We start from the raw sequence: 21769 nt of genomic DNA, 5'->3' as shown, positions 1-21769 counted from the left end.
TTTATGTAAGAGCAAAATGGGACTTCTTTAATTCCTTTATTTTGCTTCTCTTCAAAATACAAAATAAGTTCATTTAAACAGCAAGGAAATAATGAGTAAATAGTATTCACACACAATTAAAATGGATTGTAGAAAGGGTTGTTTTTCAAGTGATATGTACTATTGATTAATGAACAAACTATCAAAAATTTTCCCTCTGAAGATGGGAGAAATGTTTTAAAATGTTAAAACTACAATTAAATAAAAGTACAAAAAAGTTGTGTCAAGAGGTTTAATGTTGTGCAAAAAAATAAAATAAAAAAAGATTGATCAGTTTCAGAATGCAGTGGCATCAAGGACTGAGGAAGCGGAACCTTATGAGGTTCATTAAAACATGTATATTCAAGTTAGGATATTTATCATATTTAATTGTGCTCTACAATTTATTGCAGACACAAAAACATGGAATTAACATGTTTTTCTATAGTGAAGTTTAAAAAGTCAGTTTATGTGAAACTTGGGATTGAGTATAAATTACCATTGTACCTTAAAAAGTAGTGAAATTAACTCAAATGTGAGGATGCTTGCTAAAATGGAACATGCTTCAGTGGTTTGAATCTTGAGAAAAGGTCATATCTTATCTCTTGCTGCATTCAAATTAAATGGCAACAATTTGCTATCAAAAGAACATCTCACAATGTGACAAAAAGTGTTTATCTACCGCTCCTCTGAGATAAAATCACAGAAAAGCCTCCCTTCGTACCAGAAAATCTTTATAAATCTGTTTATCTGTTTTGAATGTTTGCAACGATCAGTTCATAATTAAAAAGTGTGTGTACAATAAAAAGATGGACAATGACAGTAAAACAATGAGATCATTCAAGCAAATTCAGACACATTTCCACAATAAATAATTTTCATGAAGACAGTGTGTCAATTCCTAATGTGATAGGTGCTTATTTGGGGGGTTTATGCCATGCAATGACTTCTTCCTTCCAGCAGATGGTGCTTTCTTTAAGAGAGTCACATCCAGTTTCAGGGCCACGGTGTGGTCTGTATTAATCTTTTCCTGTTGTAAAGAAGCAGGGAATTTCTATTCTCTAACGCCAAAGCGTGTCAAGAAAATTAACACAATGTGTAGCAAATGGAAGATGAAAAGCAAACAAATGGAACAGATTCCGATTACATGCAAATCAAGAAAAATTACAAACTTGGAGCGAAATGCAGAACAAGGCTTGGAATTTGGGTTTTAAAAAAAGAAAAAAAAAAGAAGAAAATTCTTAGTTTAAGACGACACGAAACAAAACAAATATTTAAAATGTACTTTCTTCATTTCAATAAGACAAAAACGACTGAGCTCCCAAAATATGGAAAACATTTACAGAGATGACATTTTTTTCAGATGTGGATTGTTCAAAGGAACCTTTCAGCTCCAACCTCTATGTTGTACTAAACGCGCAATGGCGTGATACGCAAATTTATACTGTTATAGCACGAGTAGACTGTGCTCTATAACCAGGGTGGGTTCCAAAGTTCACATCTGGCCTATACATTTGTGCCCATTAGAAACTGTGCTAATTACTACAGCAGCCATGAACACAAACCACTAACAGGGCATGGGGGGGGGGGGGGGGGGGGGTTTGGAACTGAAGTTAGTCTCAGATTCAACTATAACTAGCAACAACACTGAAGCTGCTTCTCCTTCTGCTCATCTGGGGGGGTCTTGGAGAGTTGGCAGCTCTGAGGCCCAAAGTAAACGTCAAAGATAAAAGTTAATTAACACTCAGGTGGCGAGAGAGGCCCGCCGTCCATTACGCTGAGAATACACAGACAAAGCGCATGAGCCAGCATTCCTCTGTCCCTCTACAGCGCCTGGTGTAGGACTGAGAAATGCTGTTACGCTTCCGCTTTTAAATAAAGATTCCAGATACAAATGACTTTAGGTAAACATCTCATAACGCTTTCCCTTTCTTTGTTAAATCAATTCTAATCATACTCTGTACCTCAATAACAACAAAACCTGAAATGATAGTTGGAGAAGCAACCAAGCATAACGGTCTGTATCGCAACAGTAAAGTTGTTCTCCTCTGCTGTGAATATTTTTTCCACCAGGAAAAAAGATCAATCTGATAAGGTGATTACTGCCTGCACATTGTAATACGTACACGTAAAGCCTAGTACACACACAAGTTATGCCAATTTCAAGGGAGTGTCCCAAAAATGATCGACCGGGGTGGTGGAGAATCCACAGCTTCGGGGCTGACCTGCCACACTTTTTAAAACCAGAGAATCGTATTTCACATCAGGAAATCAAACACTTTCTTCACCATGCATACTGCCGATAACATGGGTTGAGGACTAAAAAGTTGAATATCTCTCCTAAACTGCCTGACTTCTTCGAGCTTCTGGAGCTTCATGCGTTTTAGTATGTACGTGCCAAATTTCTACAGGAATTGGAGCTGGACTGGGGCTGAACTTTCCATGTGCATACTAGGCTTAAATAGGTAAGTGGTAAATAGTTAAATTGCATTATTTTTGTAGTAAAATATAAGAAGACAGAAGGTGTATTCTCTGAACACACACTTTCAATTCTGATATAACTGATTCCTTCTCTCTCACATTCCAATGTAAATTAGGTATGTACATCGCCCTGATCAACCATAAAAAGTTTAAGCTACTTGATAAACTTAGAAATAGGAAAATACTGCAGGGTACATTTTGTAAGGGTTTAAAAAAAGTACTTAATATTATTGACTGGAACTGTGCAAATCTGTCAGGCCAGCTAAAGATAAGACAGGTTATCATTAAAAATGAAAGGTTTATAAATAGCACCTGTTTGTTGGTCCCATTACCACAATATGGACAAAATACTTGGTTTAAACCACTTGAACTACTTTGAGCAAAACAGTCATATGTATAACAGTCACAACAGTATGCTTTCACCCTCATCAAAAGTTTATATTTCTAATGAAATTTTTCTATTTAGAAAACCTACGTAGTAGAAAGCCAGCAGTCCTGTATTATGTATTTTTGAAAGTACACAAAGTGGTGTATTTAACCTTGAGTGTAGAATAGGAAGAGAAAACAGAGTGGTTTGTGGGGAAGAGTTCAGAGTTTTAAGAGTTTGACGGACAGGCTGCAGGCGTATCAGGGCAGTCTCTGTGCAGCCGGGAGTGGGGGAGGCGGGGCCACAGGCAGAGGCGGGGCACTATAGGGTAATGACCGTGCCGTCCTCCTCCACCCCGCCCCTGGGCAGCGCCAGGCTGTGCCGGGGGTCGGTCCGCAGGGAGCTGAGGATTTTGTGCAGGCTGCCGTTGCTCTCCCGGAGGGCGGGGTTGCTGCTGTGGTGGGGCTGGAGGGTGAGGTCCCGGTGCAGCTTGAAGCTGAGGCCGGCGTGGGGGGGCGTCCCGTTGAGGCTGGCCTGCGAGTGGAAGGAGGCGGTGGAGATGACGGAGGCGGGCCTGGGCGGGGGCGGGCTGGGATGGGGCGGGGCGGGGGCGGGGGCGGGGCCCAGGGAGCGGGAGGAGGCGGAGGCGGCCGAGGCGTTGGAGCGGCGGGACGGGCGCTTGATGCTGCTCTCGATGACGATGTCCGACTCCTCGTCGCTCTCCAGCTCGTCGGCGGCGAAGGCGTGGCCGTGGGCCCCGGCGGCGGCGGCGGCGGCGACGGCGAGCGGCAGGCTGGGGTAGCCCGCCGAGCTGCCGCTGCTGTCCGTGGACTGGCCCGAGCTGCCCGAGACGCGGCTGCCGCGCACGATGTTGTTGCGCTGGTTGACCGGCTTCACCGTCACGATCAGGTTGTGGCTGTTGGCGATCATCATGTCCGTCACCTGGTCCAGCGTCTTGCCCGTCACCTCGATGCCGTTCACCTCCAGCACCTCGTCGTTGACGGCCAGCAGGCCCGTGCTCTCCGCCAGCCCGCCGGGCACCATGCGCGAGATGAAGATGCCCGGGACCTTCTCCAGGCCGTGGGGCGTGACGCGCACGCTGGTGCCGTCGCGGATGTAGAAGCCCAGCGGCTTGTCCGAGCCGTGGCGGTACAGGCGCACGCGGCGGTGCGACTCGGGCAGGATGTCCACGTCGATGATGGACGAGACCGGGCGGAAGTCCTGCGGCATGCCGATGCGGATGTGCGGGCGCTTCCTGTTGGCGTCGTTGCGCAGCGTCACCACCGCCTTCTTCCGGCGAGTCAGCGTGTTGGTGCCGAAGTTGCTGTAGTCCACCTCCTCTGCAAGACAGAGCACCGACAAGGGGTCTGCAGTCAGCAAGCATCCAGACTCACACTACCCACAACAACAGAACCTTAAATCTTCTACAGTCCTTTAAGTACACTACAGTACAATCCTTTTTCCACCAGCATAACGTTCACACACACCTCTTAAACCATATTAACTGCTCAGTCCCGTCTCTTTCATAAACTATTTTAATGACTTAATTTAAAATCACTGAATGCTTTTGACCATCACTCAATGTTATATTGCTAATGAAACAAACTTGTGTTTAAAAATGAAAACCAACCTACAAAATTCCCATATTTATATATGCAAACACAAAATGGAGTTTTTAACCTGGAGTGTAGTAAAGAGAAAGATGTTTGTGGGTAAGAGTTCAATGCCTTAACTCCACACAGCCTGCAGGTAAAAGTGCACAGGGCAGGGTAAAAGGGAATAAAGCAGTGCATTCATGCAGGCGGCTGGCAGGCATGCGCGCGGGGCAGGGAGCGTTTGGGCTGCAGGACCCGCACAGGGGCGTGTGCGGCCTCCTTTCCGGGGGTGCGTGGCGGTAGCTGGCGGCTCCGGGGCGAGCTTCAAAGCGGGGCGGGTTTTCCCCAGGAGAGCCGCGCTGCAGACGGCCTCGGCTGCCCACCTGGGACTCATTAAGCGCGGCATAAATCCAGCCGCGCAGCGCGCTCTGGGAAAGGTGCGTCAGGACTGAGCCGCGCAGTAAAAAAGGCCAGCGCTAGCTCAGCTCTAACAGGGCGCATATGACTGCAATAGGGACCATATGTGAGAGTTGATTTAACACCGAGCTATTTCACTGTGCGTGCTCGTAGCGTGCCTGCCCCTTCCCAGAGTCCCTTGCGGTCCAGTCCGGGCCCTGTTAGGACCTTTGGCTGCCACGTGCAGAGTAATGGCGTTGTTTGCTGTGTTCTCCCAAAGCTACTTTCAGGGCGAGAGGTCCCCCAGCAGTGGAGTCCAGCACCGCGGGTGACCAGCCCGGCCTCAGGGGGGCGCCAAATTCCACATCGTGGGGAGGTGAATGAGAGTTCTGCCACTGCCGTCCGACTGATAGAACCCCAGAGCGTTTATGGTGGAATGACTTCCCACTTTCATGCCTTTTCGGCCTGCGCTAAGCGCTAGCTTAGCTGACCTCGTACATCAGGCTTTGGAAACGGCAGGCCTGGGCCCAGAGCTGTTTAAAATGCTGGAGCGTGTGTGCGTGTGAGCGTGTGTTTGGAAGAGTACGTGATTTATGGGGTGGCAAAACACAAACACACAACCCCACGCTCCCCCCCCCCCCCCCCCGAGCCATCACAACACGCCTGCTTTAATTAAGCTAAACGAGGAACATGGGAGGTGGAGGAATTAAATCAGAATCAGAGGGGGATTTGACTACAAATATTTTTTTAAACGGCAAAGCCCGAGTTGCTACGAGTCAGCAGTTGAAATTCACCCGACCTGTCGCCCCGTCGCAGCCGCACGTAGGCTGCATCCGCACGTGTGCGTTAAGGCAGCCCCCCTGTGAGCAAGCTGCCCAGCAGTGCCATTACCTCACAGTAGGGGGTGACAACCTGCTGTGTGTCACTGACATAAAAATACACTTCGACAAATAAATCACATTTTATTTTCCCTAGTGCTTTTGCACATGGTCGTACTTGAGTTACCAACCCCTGGGTTACAAAAAATGGCCAAAACACTAAGCGCCGGGCTGCCAGCGATCAGGCTAAGCTACGTGAGGAAGGCAGATGAAGGCTAAAGTCATGTTTCACAGTCAAACAATTTTTCATTGTCTTTGCTCTGATCATATACTGTAACCTAAGGGGTCAGCATATATTTGGTGAAGGGAGGAATCCAGTAGCAGCTATCAGGTCGTTGGTTGCATCTCGGGGAACGTGCACCCTAGTTTTCTCCTTTCGGCCGAACAGCCTTCTTGGCCTGCAGTGGGCCTGGCTGACTGTAGGTTTTGGACATGGCGTCGCACTCTTTGGTGACTGAGGGTGGGTTTCCAGTGAGAAGTGGAAACCGCTTCAAAATACTGAAACATGCAAGTACTGTACAAAAATCAAGACACACGTAAACATGGACATTAAAAAAACTACTAAAATCACAGTGGAGCCGACCAATCAGGATATGCACAGACTAATCTGTAAACTAATCTTGGGGAAAATGTCAGCACAGTGAACTAACCCAGCAAACAGCGTGGACAAGGTGATAAAAAAACAGAATGTGACAGGGGCCTGCTGGTGGGAGGGAGGGATTCAGCGGGTGCAATCCCTCTCATAAGTGAGAGAAAGAGATAGGGTACGCCCCCTCTGGCCTGTTCAGCTCTCCAGCTCTGGCCGAGTCGGTACGAGATGCAAACAAAAGGCTGACCTCTGACCCCACCGCTGAGCCGCTGAGTCAGAGGCAAGCAGCGGCTTTCTCCAACCAACACCGCAGATATGAGCCGAGCCAATCAATTCAACTGCGTACAAAACAGAGAAAAAGTAGAAATATTGGATAAATTCTGTGATTGAGATCTCAATCCTGTATAGACTGCCAGTGTAAAGTGAATGAAATGCGTTCTTTTCCCCTGGAAATGTACAGAGCTGTCTGTATACTGCTATTCAATGGAAGCTCATAGCAAAGCTTGTTTCTGATAAGCTTTCTCACAGAAAGAGGTTGCCGGACGGGCCCGTTTTCACTGTGCTGATCCTGCAGTGCTAATTAAACGCTGCCTCAGCCCTTCCTCTCCCACGGCCAGCGGTCAGCGGAGGAAGCCCGGATGCCGTGACGCATCCCGACCGGGGTGGTGGGGGGGGGGGGGGGGGGGGGCGTTCCATGTTTCCACGGTTACGGGGATGAGTCACCGCCCGCCACCACAGGATGGAGACACTTGCCGCTGCACTTGTTTCAGACGCACGGAGGGCCAGGTAGCATCTCCTGGTGGCCCTTCCTGTAAGAGCGAGTCAGTGAGCTCCTTTTCAGCCAGAATGGGAAACGCGCAGCTCGGTTTACGAGGCATTGCTGCATGTCCGTGCGACTCACAGAACACACCGTTCGCTCCACAAGCCGTCCCTGTAGCTTTTTCATTCAGCTGGTAAAAATGAGTGGCTTTAAAAAAACCTGGCTCAAACGCACAATTAAGTCTCACACACTCCGAAAACGCACTCGACAAACGGCCTTCTCTCCTCAGCGGCTGATTTCATTAAGGGCTACCGTGCGCTGTTACAGCAGCCCGCCTCTCCGGACAAGCCCCGTGGCGCGGCGACAAAAACCGCCGCTCTCCAGACAGGTCGCGGTTACTCCAGCCGACGCGCCGCAGAACCTTCCTCAGAGGAGGCCAAGTCCGGCTCGGACCCGCGGTCGACTTCCCCCAAAACAGCCCAGCCACGGCGGCTGCAGTCGGGGGCCCAGAAAAAGGGCTCTCCTCCGGCAGAGGGGAGAAAAAAAAAAAAAGCCATTTACCCTCTTTAAAAAAAACTTCAAAATATTTTTAACAATGCCTCCCGAAGCTCCTGAAGCACATCAAAGCGCTCGGGTGGCGGTTACTCACGGCGCGGGCCGCGGCGGGGCGACTATTCAGATCCAGTCCAGACGCAGACGCTTACCGCGCCACGGAATTTACGCCACAAGTGCGGAGTCCTGGACTGAGGAGCGCGTTTGAAGTTTCCGCTCGGCCTCATTACGCTCCTCGAAACCCTTCCCCCCCTGTCCCGCGGAGGTGCGCGCCTCTCACGCGGCACGCTCAGCTGGGGCTCCGCTCCCCCGTGACGAGAGCTCGGACCAGAACCGCACGGACGCGTGGGCGGGGTCTCTTCCGCGCGGCCGACGGGCTCCAGATGCGGCCGAGCTCCGCTCGTAAAAAGGAAAAAAATAAAAAATCGGGCGAGCCGGGATTGGTCGTGCCTGGGCACCCCCCCCCTCCGAACCCGACTGCCCAGGGCGGCTCCCGGCCCCGATTTGATCCGGAAAAGTCCAGAGAGGGTTAAGGATGTTCCGGTTCGCTGCGGTCTCCGTGAGAGCTTGATGGTCTGAACTCAGTGGCTCTGCTAAAGCCACAGTTCACCGCCTGCCTTAACCACCACTGACAGGGTAATCCCCGCAATGGCAAGGCACGATGGGAAGGTGAACGTAATTGCAATGATCAAAGACCGGCTGAGCATTTCGAATCTCTCAGAGTAGAAGGTTCTGATGCCTCGTAGAAAAAACTCGAGCAGTAAAAGTCTGCTGATGGGAGAAGTTTTCATGTTCTCAGGTAACACTCCGACGCGGTTATACTCGAGTAACACACACACACACGCACGCAGAGCCCCTCGCAGTGGCCTTTTACCGAGCTCGAGATGTCAACAGCACAAATTCCTGAATAAATCACACAGGTCCATTCGAATAAACAAATCGTTCCCGGACAAATGCCGTGTCTGAACGCATCAGATACGATCTGGCTGGAACAAAGGGAGCGGCGAGCGGCTGCGAGCGCTAGCAAAAACTCCTGGCAGAAAGCAGCAGGATTCCATCGCCACAGGGCCGCAGTTCACGGGAGCTAAGCGCTAAACAAAGTATCACCTAGCAACCTCCCTCCGCCCTCTGCGAGCGAGCGCAAACAGCAGAGCTACGCGTCTCCACAGGCGCGTCGGGCTCGGTCACCGGGTGCGTTACCGGGGCTCGAGGGGGCCGTGCCGCGACCCCCTGCTCCCCCCCTCTCCCTCCATGTGAGCTGCCCCGGGGGTGTCCCGAAATTAGAGCCTGGCCTTCGCCTTGACGCGTGGGGAGGAGATCCCCGGATGGCGTGAACTCCGGGCTGACCTCACGGCAACACCCCTCCGATCGTTTACGGGAAGGGGGCGGGGCCTGCCAGGCAGCGGCAGGCACCGGCGGGAGTCATGTGACCTGACACGGTGCATGGAGGAGGCAGAGGGGAGGGGAGGCCCAACCTGGGGAGGGATCATAAAGTGCGGCTTTCATTCTCCCACAGGAGCGAGGAGCGAGGCCTGGGGCAGTTACACAGACCGGGCTGGGGCGCTTCTCATGGCTAGACTGAGGATTTCTCCCTCTCCGGTGAGGCTTTTGGAAACTGGGCGGGGGCAGAGGATGAATCATAGCTGGTCATGCTGGGGGGGGAGGGGGGGGGGGGGAGGCTCAGCAATTCCTCCGATGTCCCCCTCCGCAGCCAGCGCAGAGCTGTGGGAACGTATCAGAAGCACAACCTTTGTTGCTCTAATTGCTCCTCTCATTAGCCCATCTCGCACAGCCGGAGAGCTCCACATCTGTCAGCCAGCCACCCAGCGCGCTCTCACTAGCTGGGACAACAACAAACAAAGAAGCAAGCATTACATAATTTCATTCTCTCCGCATGTTTCGGCCACTCTGTGTTGTTACAGAGTTCTAGGAACACAATCTATTAACAGTGGACCCACTGTAGCCGCGGAACCACACAGCACTGGATTTGACAACAACAAACACTAATTAGTCAATGGGCTGTGAATGGAGGCAATATTAATTAGGACTAGTGGGACACGTTAGCGGTAGGAAGCCGAGGTACGACAAAGGCCAGCGCCGACAGAAGGCAGTTTCATAACAAGGTCCTGTCGGCAAAACCCAACCGAGCCGAACATGAGCTCAGCTTTACGTAACATTATTAAGCCATACATGTGGAAAACGGACCGAATGCAAGTTCGCTTCTGATATTATTACCATCCCATATTCATACTGCGCTGTCGGTGAAAAAATCAAGTTGTTACAAGTTCCACACAAGTAAAAAAAAAATAAATAAATAAAAGAATTAGGAAACGCGTGCCAAGTAAATGTCTCCAACTGTACGAGTCTGATTTATAAAGTCCCGCTGCACTTTAAAGCAATAAAGGCAGCTCTTCAGCTCATCGGTTCCTGTGTATGTGCATCGTGGACATCATGCTTTTACTTGTAGACTACTACACCGCTCCATTTCGAAAAAAGAGAAACTGTATGATATTTAATAGCTGCAAATTGAGAACAGGATCTGGAGTCAATGCTGGTGTCGACCGTCCTTAACCAGAAAGTTAACGGTTGACTGAAAACGGCAGAAATCTTTCATGTGGGAAGCAGGGGCCCGGGGTTTGAAGACCATGGAAGATGACAGCGCGAACACTGTTTGTCGAATTGTTCAGGAGTGGACATCGGTTACATAAGAATGTTTTGCGCACTGGTGTCAGGAGGACATGTAAACAGGAAGTAACCACAGTGGGCTTTGGTCATGCGGTTAACGAGGGCAATTCGATGCGGCCAGAGTGGGTTTTTCGTGGGAAACCACAGGAATCGAGCTGAAAGGCAGCTTTTCTGAGTTAGTTTTTTTTTTCTGCCTGTCCTGTCTATCGGGAACCAGACTAATAAAAAAAAATCCCAAACTGAAACTGCTTTCCAGCAAATCAAATAGAAAATGGGACCATGCAGAATATGCTTACGTCCAACCAATGGACAACAGAAAACATTGAGGAGATGGTGAATGTATCTAGGACATCCACTGAAAGGTGGGAAGGGCCAGGCAAGTTTCAGCCAGACACGGATCAATGTTATACTAACACTCCAATGAAAGGAATACCAGCAGAAACCCTTCTTTGAATGTGCAAGGAATTTTTCACATTCTTGGGGGGGGGGGGGGGTGTAAAGAGAGGAGAACGGGGCAGAGAGGGGGGTGGGGGGGGATGAGTGATGGTGCGGGTGCGGGGGCGGGGGGGGGGGGGGGGTGTGGGCTTTGGAGACCTGAAAGCTTGGAGCTAACGACAGCCAGGACGGGACTCCCCCCCCCCCCCCCCCACCCCCCACCCCCACCCCCCCCCCACCCACCTTCTGCCCCAAAAAAAAAAACAAACCACCTCCTCCGAATCAGCCCCCAATGTCGCGAAACCGAGCTGAAAACAGCAGCTGCCGGCGCCCGCGAGGGAGTGCTCCAGAAAAGGGCCGTGAGGACATTCCGGGCCCTAATTATGAGGGGTACAGAACGGAAGCCTCGCCAGACTCCCGGCTCCGGCGGCCCTCCGTCCCGCGCACTCAGCAGCGCCTCCCGGCCTCCGCTGTTATCGTTACCGCGCGCCGCGCCGCACATCTGGGACGCGTTAGCGGTCTGCGCGGCTGGGTGGGGATTCCTTTACAGGATTAAATTCTCATTCCTTTCCCCTCTCAGACGGAGCGCGTTCTTTTCTGCCACAGGTCAAGGCGGTTCGGGCTCCGATTGGGCCGCCGGCTGGTGACGCTCGCAGAGTTCCGTTACAGGCCTCAGACACGCACCTAAAAACTGTCCTACTTTTCTGAAGCCCCCCCCCCACCACTCACCCACCCACCCACTCAAAAAGCATCTATCCAGACAACTTCTTACAATGCACTAAATTTAACTGAATGGAGGCCAGGTTTCCCAGTTATCCGGCTCTCTATCAGAATGAGGAAGGCCTACGCTCTGGCGGTATGTGCCGTTTGCCAAGCACGGCACGGTCTGCAGTTCCGTTTAACGGGCCTCTGAGAGAATAAACGCGCGGCGAACGCCGTGGCGTGGATGGAAGGGGCCGCTGACGCGCGTTCGGCATGCCGCCGGCGGCCCGGCGAGCTTGCGTAATGCTGCGTGCCCTCGCACAATAGGCTGTTGCAGCACATCCATCAAACCCCCCCCTCCCCTCTGCTTGTTTGAGTAAAAGGGGGGGGGGGGGAAGACCGTAAAGAGGAGAGGGGAGCGGATGAAAGGAACCGAAAAACGTGTTTCATTCTCGAAGGTTTTCCGATGCCGTCAGAGCCCGAAGGAAAGGACCATCTTGTGTGTATTATTTTATTATTGCGTTATTACCACAGTCCGCTATGCCGGACGCCATCTTGGTCAGCACGATCATCCAAAGGCTGGCATTAGAAACGCCCGAAGGCCTGGAGGGGGAAAATCTCCATTCTCTTGCCATGTTTTTTTTAGCACTGACTCTAAATGAGGGGTGGTTCTGCATGGACCCGAATCAGTCAGGATAGAAAGTCACATTGTAGCTTTTCTGGTAGGAGTTTGCCGATGTTAGGGTTAAATCTCACCATCATGTCTGTGGTGTGGATTTCGTTCTGCGCAGGTGGCATGTGGAGATTTGGAAACTGCCCGTGTCGTAGGACGAACCAGGAGCTGTGCTGCGGTCTCTGGGGGGCGTCACAGCAGTGGCTGGGAGGGCAAGACGTTTCCACCCGTCCCTGAAAATGGCTGCCTGTGTCCATAAGCGCATGCATCTCTAACAGAGCAGAAAGGCCTGCTCTTCTCACTTTCAAAAAAAACTATTTTGGAGAGTCACGCCCATAAACAAATTAAACAGTTTTGTGTCGACCAAAAATACACCTCATGGAATTAAAGTAAGATTCAAGTAAACAAGACCAGGTTAAAACCTAGTATATGGCCGGACCTAACGCGTGATCCGGGCCGACCAATGGTGTAACTTCATCACCCACTCACTCAGTCACTCACTCAGTCAGTCACAGACATTTGTGTTTGTAGGGCTGGCCCCGCTGTTGCGGTCCAGCCAAAAAGCACAGCCTGGTGACTCTGAAAGGAACTGAAATCAGGAATATTTTCACTGTTGTAAGGCACAGGTCCTCAATGCGCACAATTAAATCATGTGACGTGCACTTCAGACACGTTTTCATTCGTTCGCTCGGTGAAATCGAACCGAAGTAATGAAAGACGTAAAAATACGTTCGTGCCGCAAAACTGTTTTGACAGCAACGAAATGAACACTAATGGAACATTATATGACCCTGGATCGCGGCCATTCAGCTGTGAAATGGCAGACACACACACGCGCACACGCACACAGGCATGCACGCACACGCACAGAACAGTCATTGCCTCATCAAAGGCAGGTGAGGTTACTCCGGCACTTCCCACAGTGAAAGCAATTGCGGCATCTTCCCGTTATGAAATACCCATTCAGCAGCAGTCACCCAATCAAACGTGTTTATATGAGCATCGTTATCATGTACAAATGCTTTACAATTTAAAATTTTGAAACGGGCAGGGCTCTATGCTACCCTTTTTTCCAAGGAAAACAAGCACTCCTAAGCTGCTAAATGTAAGAGCACACTATTTATTTTTTTCCCATTTAGCACACATCAATTTTCATAAGAAAATGCTCCTGAAATGGGAGCACTGTAGAGACCTGATTGGAATGACAAACCAGGGTGAATCGATCCCGGGACCATTTCTGGCCATTTTCAGACCCAGTGAACGGCAGTGTGTGAAAGTATATGATTCCCACAGCGGCCTGGATACTGACCCGCACCAGCCCCCCCCCCCCCCCCCAATGCTGCCTATCAGCGCGTGACCCCTGCCCTGAAGAGAGCCAGGCCACGCCGCTAATCTCACGCACTGACGGCTGATGACACACAGGCCCCAGCCTGAGCCCTGAGGACTGAGAGGGGGAGGGGGGGGGATTAGGGCTTCATACCGCTTAAAATCTCCCGTGGCGGGCGGAGCCTGTCACCGGTGGGATCACGTCAGGCCTCCACAAGAGATCACTCATTGGTGCGGAGAGCCTCTCGGTGCCACGGGAACGGCGTCGTGTCAGGTGATGACACACTGTCTGGGGGCGGGGCCAGGGAGAGGGTGAGACAAAGCACCGCACAGCTCTAACGAAAGACCCGGCGAGCACGAAAGCGCGCTTCAGGACGGCCTGACGTCCCACAGACAGCGCAGACCCGAAAGCACCCTACAGGTCCTCAGGGTTCATCATCTCAGCTTCACGAAAAACGCACACTTCCACACAGAGGACCTTCTTCAGCCCCACAAACAAGTCAGAGCAGAGCAGACGGCGAAGGAACCGAGCGGCGGGCGTTATTAAACTCACCGCCCGACGGGTTTCCCGGCGGCAGGCTGGGCGCTAGCTCTTCCCACGCGACGCGGCCGTCAGCTCTCCGCCCCCGACGGAGGGCGGGGTCACGTGACCTTCCCTCAGAGCCCCCGCCGGTCGCCGTTCTCCGAGGGCTCGCACGAGAGAGCGAAGGGGGCCGTTAGTCAGGAGAATGAGTAACCCCGAAAGAGGGCGGGGCCGCGGCGCCCTGAACACGCGCGCGTGCAGCTCGGGGAGCGCCCTCGACCGCCGCAGGCATCGCACGAACACCCCGGCGCAGGAAGATACACGGGCTCCGCGGCAACCGCCACGGGCGGGCGGCCGCCAACGGCCTCTCGTGAGTCACTCTCGCGTGTCACGCTTACAGACGTTTAAAAAGAAAAACAAAAAGAAAGGATCGCTACGCGGATGCCCTGCCGGCAACAGGCAGCGGTAATGAATTCCGGTGAGAACTCTTCTACCGGGAGCGTCGACCTCGACCTCTAGCCTGGCTTCATCGCGACCGCAAGACAGAGTCCAAAAATACTGCCCGGGCGCGATCTGATACCGCGGACAGGGCAGGACGACGATCGCAGATTAACGGAGACACATCTTACCGTTCCGTCTTTTATTGGACGCAGACGACGCGCGGAGAGAGAAAGGAAATGCTTTGAAACGCGCTGAAGACCACAATCAGCTTTTTTATTAGTTACAGACAATGTACAAAAGAGAACAGCAACAAAAAAATCCTTTGAAACGTGCTGAACACCATGTTCAGCTGGCTCACAACCACACTAAGGGAAGTCATTTCCTCTGCAATAAGGATTCTTCATTTATTCTGTAGCCAGCCATGAAATTGATTAAATAGGACCAAGGACCAATAATAACAAGATTTCCGTCTGTTCAAACTGTCTACTTAATGCATTAGAGTTTGTGTATATAGTAAAATATACGGTTAAAACTGGTTAAAAAAATGTAAATTGTTGCAACGGGCCATATTTCAACCGTTCCACTGTTGTGGGCTGTGAACTGTCCCTCTTCTTTCTTTGTTTTGTCCGTGTGAGATCTCTTCCCTCCTGAGCGATTGGGAAACCTCCGACAGGCCCCAACTGGTGTCCTGTACCTGAAGGAGACACGCCCCTCTTTCACAACACCGAGGCCAGGCCGTGTCCTGAGGGAGCCAACCCCGGGGATCACATGCTCCTCTGCAGCCTCACAGACCTGGCTCACGCTCGCGCTCTCTCTCTCTCTCTGTCTGTCTCTCTCTCGGTCACTCGCTCGCTCTCTCTCTCTGTCTGTCTCTCTCTCGGTCACTCGCTCGCTCTCTCTCTCTGTCTGTCTGTCTATGTCGCTCGCTCTGACGACATGCTGAGAGCGGGCAGGGATGATGACGCGTCTCCCTCATCCTGTGCCCTTCCCCTGTGAGACACCGCACTGTCCTGGCGCTCTGTAATGCCCGTGAGTTTGAGAACTCGAGAGCTGAAAATTATAACCGATAAATCTCTGGAATGAGCGCTTATGAACATCGACATCATCAGTGAGGTACTGGGCCAAAAAGTGAGTGAGGCAATCTCAGCGAATACCTAGGAAGAGCTTCAGTATATATCCCGGTGTTTACAAGTACAACACAAAGTGTAAACTATTTAAGCCACTGTGGATGAGGACACAATGTATCCAATTAAGTAATAACAACAGTACTTACTGTACTGAAAGCAGACGGTAGTACAGAAAGCTGACGTAGAAGTCCGTTTTGTATGACTCATCGCACCCAGAGTACACGGGAGACAGGGAGAACATTCACAGGACAGAGATTTCCTGCCCCCCTCCCCCCCCCCACCTTTTTTTTTTTACATGTCAGTGTCTATTGCTTTCAGATCAACATTAATAAGTTCTTCCTTCCTGTGGCCTTGCCCCCCAGCTAGAACCAATGAATTGCTGAGCTGGGGTGATTGGCAGGTAGCCCACTTATCAGCACAGGGGTCCTGCCCTTTTCTCTCCGGTAAGCTCGGGTATGGTCCCACGTGCCATTTAAAAGTGAATGTTCTGTGATGGTCCTGTGCCGTGACTCAGTGTAAACCGTGAGCTGAATCGTGTAATACACGTTGAATAACTATAGAATGATCCTGGGCCCAGTGTATTAAACCACACTGTCGCTGACACATTCACTCTCAAGTAATATTCATCACAATGATGAATGGATCATTAAGGAAACGGATACTCGCAGAAGTGACTCAGCAATTGAAACAGTGTGTCACTTGACAAGTTAGTTCAAAGAAAAGCTTGAACTGCATATCATTAATGTAATTTAATTAGTTTATTTTGTTTTCATTACTTCCATCTCTCCTCTATTCAACAGATAACACTGGAATCGGACCCACACAGAAAGACAAGAAGTGCATTTACAGGTGTACCGAGAAACAGATTAACCTTTACATGCAGGCATTTACCAGAGCTCTTCTTTTTATACTCGGAATCCATTACTGCGGCTGGCTATTTCACTGAAGCAATTCAGGTGCTTTCCTAATGGTCGTAACTGCAATATCACACCCCTGCAACCTCTGAGTTACTTACTAACCCGGTTATATAACCATAATACCACACCGCTGCCTTTTACTTTCTCAATGGCCAGACAGCGTTCTGAAAACCCGGGGAGAAGGGGATCTTCAATGACGCCCATCCATCTGGGGGCACTCCGAAACACATCTCGCTCAGAGAGAGAAGCATAGGGGTCGACGGGTCGGTTTACCGTAGCTCCCCCACCGTCCTGGTAGCCAGCGGCTCACGGCCAGCGCTAAGCCCCGTCGGTCAGAGATGAGCGTTCATTCCGCACGGCCGCCTCGCCTGCCTGTCCCCGGCTCGCGAGCGAGAGAGCGAGCGCTCGGGCTCCAGCGGCGGTTATCGCCAGACGAGCGGCCCCACGGGCCGGGACGACGGGCAGCCTAATTGTTCTGAAGGCCTGACCCACATTCCGTCTATCAGGGAAACCGAAGCGTTCAGTGGGTTTGCGCCTCTTCGCATTGTTATTCATCACAGTCACCTCCGTCAGCCCACCAGGCCCTTCTCCTATGGGTCTCAGGAACAAAAAACAAACAAGGGAACCAAAGGAAAAAAAAAAAACTTACGGAGGGAATGGGGGAGGGAGGCCCAGGGAAAGAGATTTAGTTTGAATAGTTACCGACGGCATACCATCAGCTACACCAAAGCACTTGTAAAAGATTTACACCAGTAAAGCTGCTCATGCCAGCAATAACTATTAGAGGACAGAGTGCAAGGTGGACACAGAATAACAGAGTGGTGACTCAGGCCATGAGATGCTGGGGTAGCAGAAGTAGCCTAAATCTGGTACTTCACTGTATCAAATGTTTCTGTGCAGGAAAGAAATGCTATAATTTGTCACTCTTGGTTATCTGAATCCCAGTTACAAAATCAAAGTCATACTTCAAGGACCATAAGCATTTTTGTGGTGGAATTCCAGGTACAAGAAAGTAAATAAAATCAAATACAGCCACATTAATATACCAAGCCAGAGCTATGCCTAAGTATACAAGCAGGTCTATGTGACAAGCAGACATAACTATGGTAATATTAAACCATAGCAAAGCTTCTTAGAAACCAAAAAGAAGCACTGGTTGCATGTTATTTGATTCCTTCCACATATAATTATATCCAACACCTATTAATTATCCACATCAGTTAGTTAAATGCCAAACAAATTCTACTAAATTCCAATTTTGATTAACAATGAAAAATTACATACCCATGACAACTGTAAAATAAGTACCACTGCTAGTTTGACTATTTTTATAGATGTTATTGCCATATTTAGAAAAAGTGAATCTATCATTTTATCATATCATATTTATCATATTAATCACTATTGAACATTGTGGAAACTTATTAATCTGTCAGTTTTTTGCCTCTTTAACACCAAACTATGCAAAATGCTACCTTGAAACTCCCATACACGATAGATAAGATTAATTCAATTCCAATCCAAAGGTATAAATTCCAATAAATAAGATGTTCCTTTCCTTAAAGATTCATGAAATTCCAATTAATATTTAACCCCTTCCTATAAAAGGCAAAATAGGTAAATTCATGCCTGTTTTCACCAGTGTCAAACAAAGCGCTATTCATCTCAAAAACTATAAAGGGTACAAAAATCGTTCACAGTTTTTATTAAAGCAGAGAGCAGCACTGTGTAATAGCCAATAAAGTAAAAAAACTGAACTGCAACAGTTACCAAATTAACTATGCTACACTAACCTTCCAGATGACTCCTGCACAATAAAAAGAGGAGAGAGGTCAGCACTAGGCCAAATTGACAGCTGCATTTATCATGCCACGCAAACAAACACCAGGATTCACAGAAGATTGCATTACACAAGAGAAAGCACAACAATTTTTTCCAGTTCAGAAGTGGAACTGGATAGCCCTCGAGGCACACAAACTATAAACACCTCAGCCAATTTACACTGACAAAAAAGAAAAATAAAACTTTAAAAAGCTGTGAGGACGACAACTCTCGACCAATAAACAGTTTCGGTCAATCTCCAATTGGAAAGGCACACCTTGGATAGGCTGAGAGGCTCCCACAGATGTGCAGAACGTTTGGCTGTTGGCATTGGAATGTCTGAGAACACTGAGGCCTAGCACGATCTCTTCTGACTTTCGACTTTTCTCGACGGCCACCCTCCAAGTTTTCTGCCAAATCAACACGTTGCAGGTAAAATCTTTCAGAATCCGAATGGTTTTTGTGACTGCAGAGTGTGGGTATTAAAGGTGTCAAGTGTTTTTGTCTCTGAAGACCGTGAAATGATGCCTGCACGTTTTGTCTCGTCTGGTCTTGCCTGCCCAGCCCGTGAGGGCCTCGCTGACTTTGATCAGCATAAACACATAAACCCTGCAACGGCTGTTTTTTCAACATCTGCTCTACAGCTGATGGGCAGTTATTCTCAGAGATGCGGTTTCTTCAGAATACAGACCAGCGTGCTCATTTCGCTTTCATTTTACCCATACTTTTCTCATATTTTAAATGCCAAATCTCTGTGTTTACTCTCACAGCTGCAACCTCCTCTGTTCATAACAAGATCATACTTTCAACAGGACAGCCCCCGTATGTACCTAACATTTACATCTCAACCAAAAACCTGTCAATTAAAAGACAGGTCCACTGATTATGACCTTTACAGCACTGATTGACAGCTGTTCCCAAGACACAAGAATACAGCATTCAGCAGTAACTTGAAAGTGAACCCAAATGGCATCCGATACAAAATGTCCACAAACAGCCAGCAGACTATGAAACGAAAGCAGAGAAAGTGGCCACGATTTTCTTTCTCCACACCCTGATGTTCCACATCCAGAGCCACACGCAGGAGCAGCTGTGATGTGTGGGATGGGACGGGGGGGTGGGGGCGGGGGGGGGGGGGGGGGGGGTGAGGGAGGGGTGGCTGGCGGACACTATATTTTTGGCATCTCATTATGACCAGCTGCTTCTCGACCGACTGTTCTCAGGTCTGTTGGCCTCTTAGCGTTCCAGCCAGGCCGCTCGGTCAGCTGATTCAGCTACTCCTTCTCTGTCTTGATCGAGCCAGCTAACCTCCCCCCGACCAGGTCTTAGAGTTACCGGTTTAAATAGACCTGAAAGGTTTACTGGACTCCTAACCGATGTTCCCCGAAATATTCGTCCACGTTGTCTCCTGCTTTTCCGCTGTTCAGCTTGTTTATTACGTGGCTCGGCTCTAGAGCCTCCGCCAAAATATTTTTGCGAACTGCGGCGAGTCGAGAGACCTCCTTTGTAATTAGGGCCACTCAAAATAACTACTGGCACAGCCAGTGATGCTTAGACTTCGCCGTGCTCACAGGTCTCAGGGCCAGATCGTGTGTGTTTAACTGTGGCCAGCCATTGTAATGGGACCCAAAATTCGGGACAATTTTTCATGTTGCTTAAACAGGAACATCGACATGGCAACCGCTACCACTCTACAGCCACAGTAAACAAACTGTGGGCTAAGCTTCTGCCAACAGGACAAAATTTTGAATTTCTGGAATGTTCTACTGCTATAAGAGTTATCGTACAGTCTAAATAGTGTTGAATGTAAATATAGGCTTTGGTGTTATGGTCACTGAATGTGAAACCCAGGGAAAGTGAGGCTGAGTGCACAGTGTCAGGGATCTAGAGAAGTTGCCTTTCAGTGGACAAGGGGCTGGGTGAGTGCCCTCAAAATCATGAAATTAAAAAAACAATTTGAAGCTCCAATTTGAAACCACCTCCTTTCACAGATTGGCAGTTTAAGGTTTTTAAATTTGTAGTGCTAGGCAACACTCACCTCCTTTTCGGTTCTACTTGGCATCATGACAACCCAGGCTCTCTTATAATTACTTTGCACAGAATGTCTGTTGTCTATTGTATGTCTATTGCATTATGAATTCTTTAGTTCATGTTAAAAACTTTTTAAATATAAAATGTATTGGGCCGCTAGGTGGCTCATTTGGCTAAGGCACCACGCTGACACCTGCATTTGCATCGGACAGGGCGCGGGAGGATTCGGCTGGATAGGGGTGCGCGTTTCATTGCTCCGTAACAACTGCTGGTCAATCGGGCTCATGTGGACAGAATGCCAGATCTGCGTATGAAAGGTCTTCCTCAGACTCTACTCTGTGCAAGTTTAGCCATAGTCTGAAGCAGGCAGGCAACACCTCATGTTTCAGAGCAGTACTGCAAATGTGTACTGAATTGGCAATGGGCATCGGACACTCCAAATTAGGGAGGGGGCTATTTTTTTATTTAATTAAAATGTATTAATTAAATTAACATTTAATTAATTAATTAATTAATTGATTGATTAAATGTGTTTTTTCGAAGAACAAATCCTACTTTGTAGATACTGACACGTCTGCAGATATCCAGAGAACGTATTCCTCGGTAAAAGGTGAAGTGTTTGCTTGTGCATGTTAAATTGTAAGGAAAGTAAACTAGAGAACAACAAGCCGATGAGCCCCCCCAAAATGCAGAGGGGTGGCCTGCGCGAAGATGAGTGGATGTGGAGGATTATTAGCCCCAGCGTCGTTCGGTGAATTCCTACGCGAAACATTTCCGCTTCTCATAATCTACCACGCGGCCTGCAACTCTTCCCTTGTAACTCAGAGTTCTCATAAACCACAACAGCTCAGAAAATTCCCTGCAGTTTGTCTTCTCCCTGGGGAAGAAGCATCAGAGGAAAAAAGCGCAGGAAGCACGTCCTATTCATTTTCCTCAAGACGCATTCCTCTTAATGCCATGCCCATGAATCTGTCAGGCACAGCTTGATGAGATGCAACAGGAGGCCTCCACTGGTGCAGCGGTGCTGCTGTACCTAACCGCAGGAAACAAAGTATCCCCAGATGAGGTAATGTTCCGGCAGCCATTTTAAGAAGGCCCAAGGCTACAATACTTTTTGTTTTTGTCAGTTGAAGGTGACCAACATTAACCAATCAAGCTCCAACAGTCAAGGCAATTGATGTAATTAATCTAAAAGATAAGCCAGGAAGAATTTGACTTCAAAGATTATTGAGTGTGATCCACTAAATGTTTAACATGTCCAGAACTCAATGTGCAATAAATATGAGACACATTATTTAAAAAATAAAGCATAATGGTATATCTCATGCTCAAGTTTTGGAGATGTTGAGCAAAGTTGCACTTTAATTTTTGATGAAGTCCTATAAGCTTTGTCATCAGGTTTACTCCTTAGTATAGTTTAGTGGTGTTATTTTGCTTCCATTAATTTAGAAT

The 21769-nt window shown here is 49.2% G+C and overlaps 1 protein-coding gene across 1 annotated transcript in view; it reads right to left on the bottom strand.

The window, feature by feature from the left end:
• pard6gb (par-6 family cell polarity regulator gamma b) overlaps nt 1-21769 on the bottom strand; it is a 44754-nt gene continuing 22985 nt past the window's right edge. Inside the window, exon 3 of the mRNA XM_035427913.1 lies at nt 1-4206. Coding sequence (XP_035283804.1) covers nt 3188-4206 — 1019 coding nt within the window. The 3' untranslated portion in view covers nt 1-3187. The remainder of the gene's footprint in view (nt 4207-21769) is intronic.

This window comes from Anguilla anguilla, chromosome 8 (assembly GCF_013347855.1).
Source record: "Anguilla anguilla isolate fAngAng1 chromosome 8, fAngAng1.pri, whole genome shotgun sequence".
NCBI lineage: Eukaryota > Metazoa > Chordata > Actinopteri > Anguilliformes > Anguillidae > Anguilla > Anguilla anguilla.
This window is presented reverse-complemented; position numbering and strand designations above follow the sequence as displayed.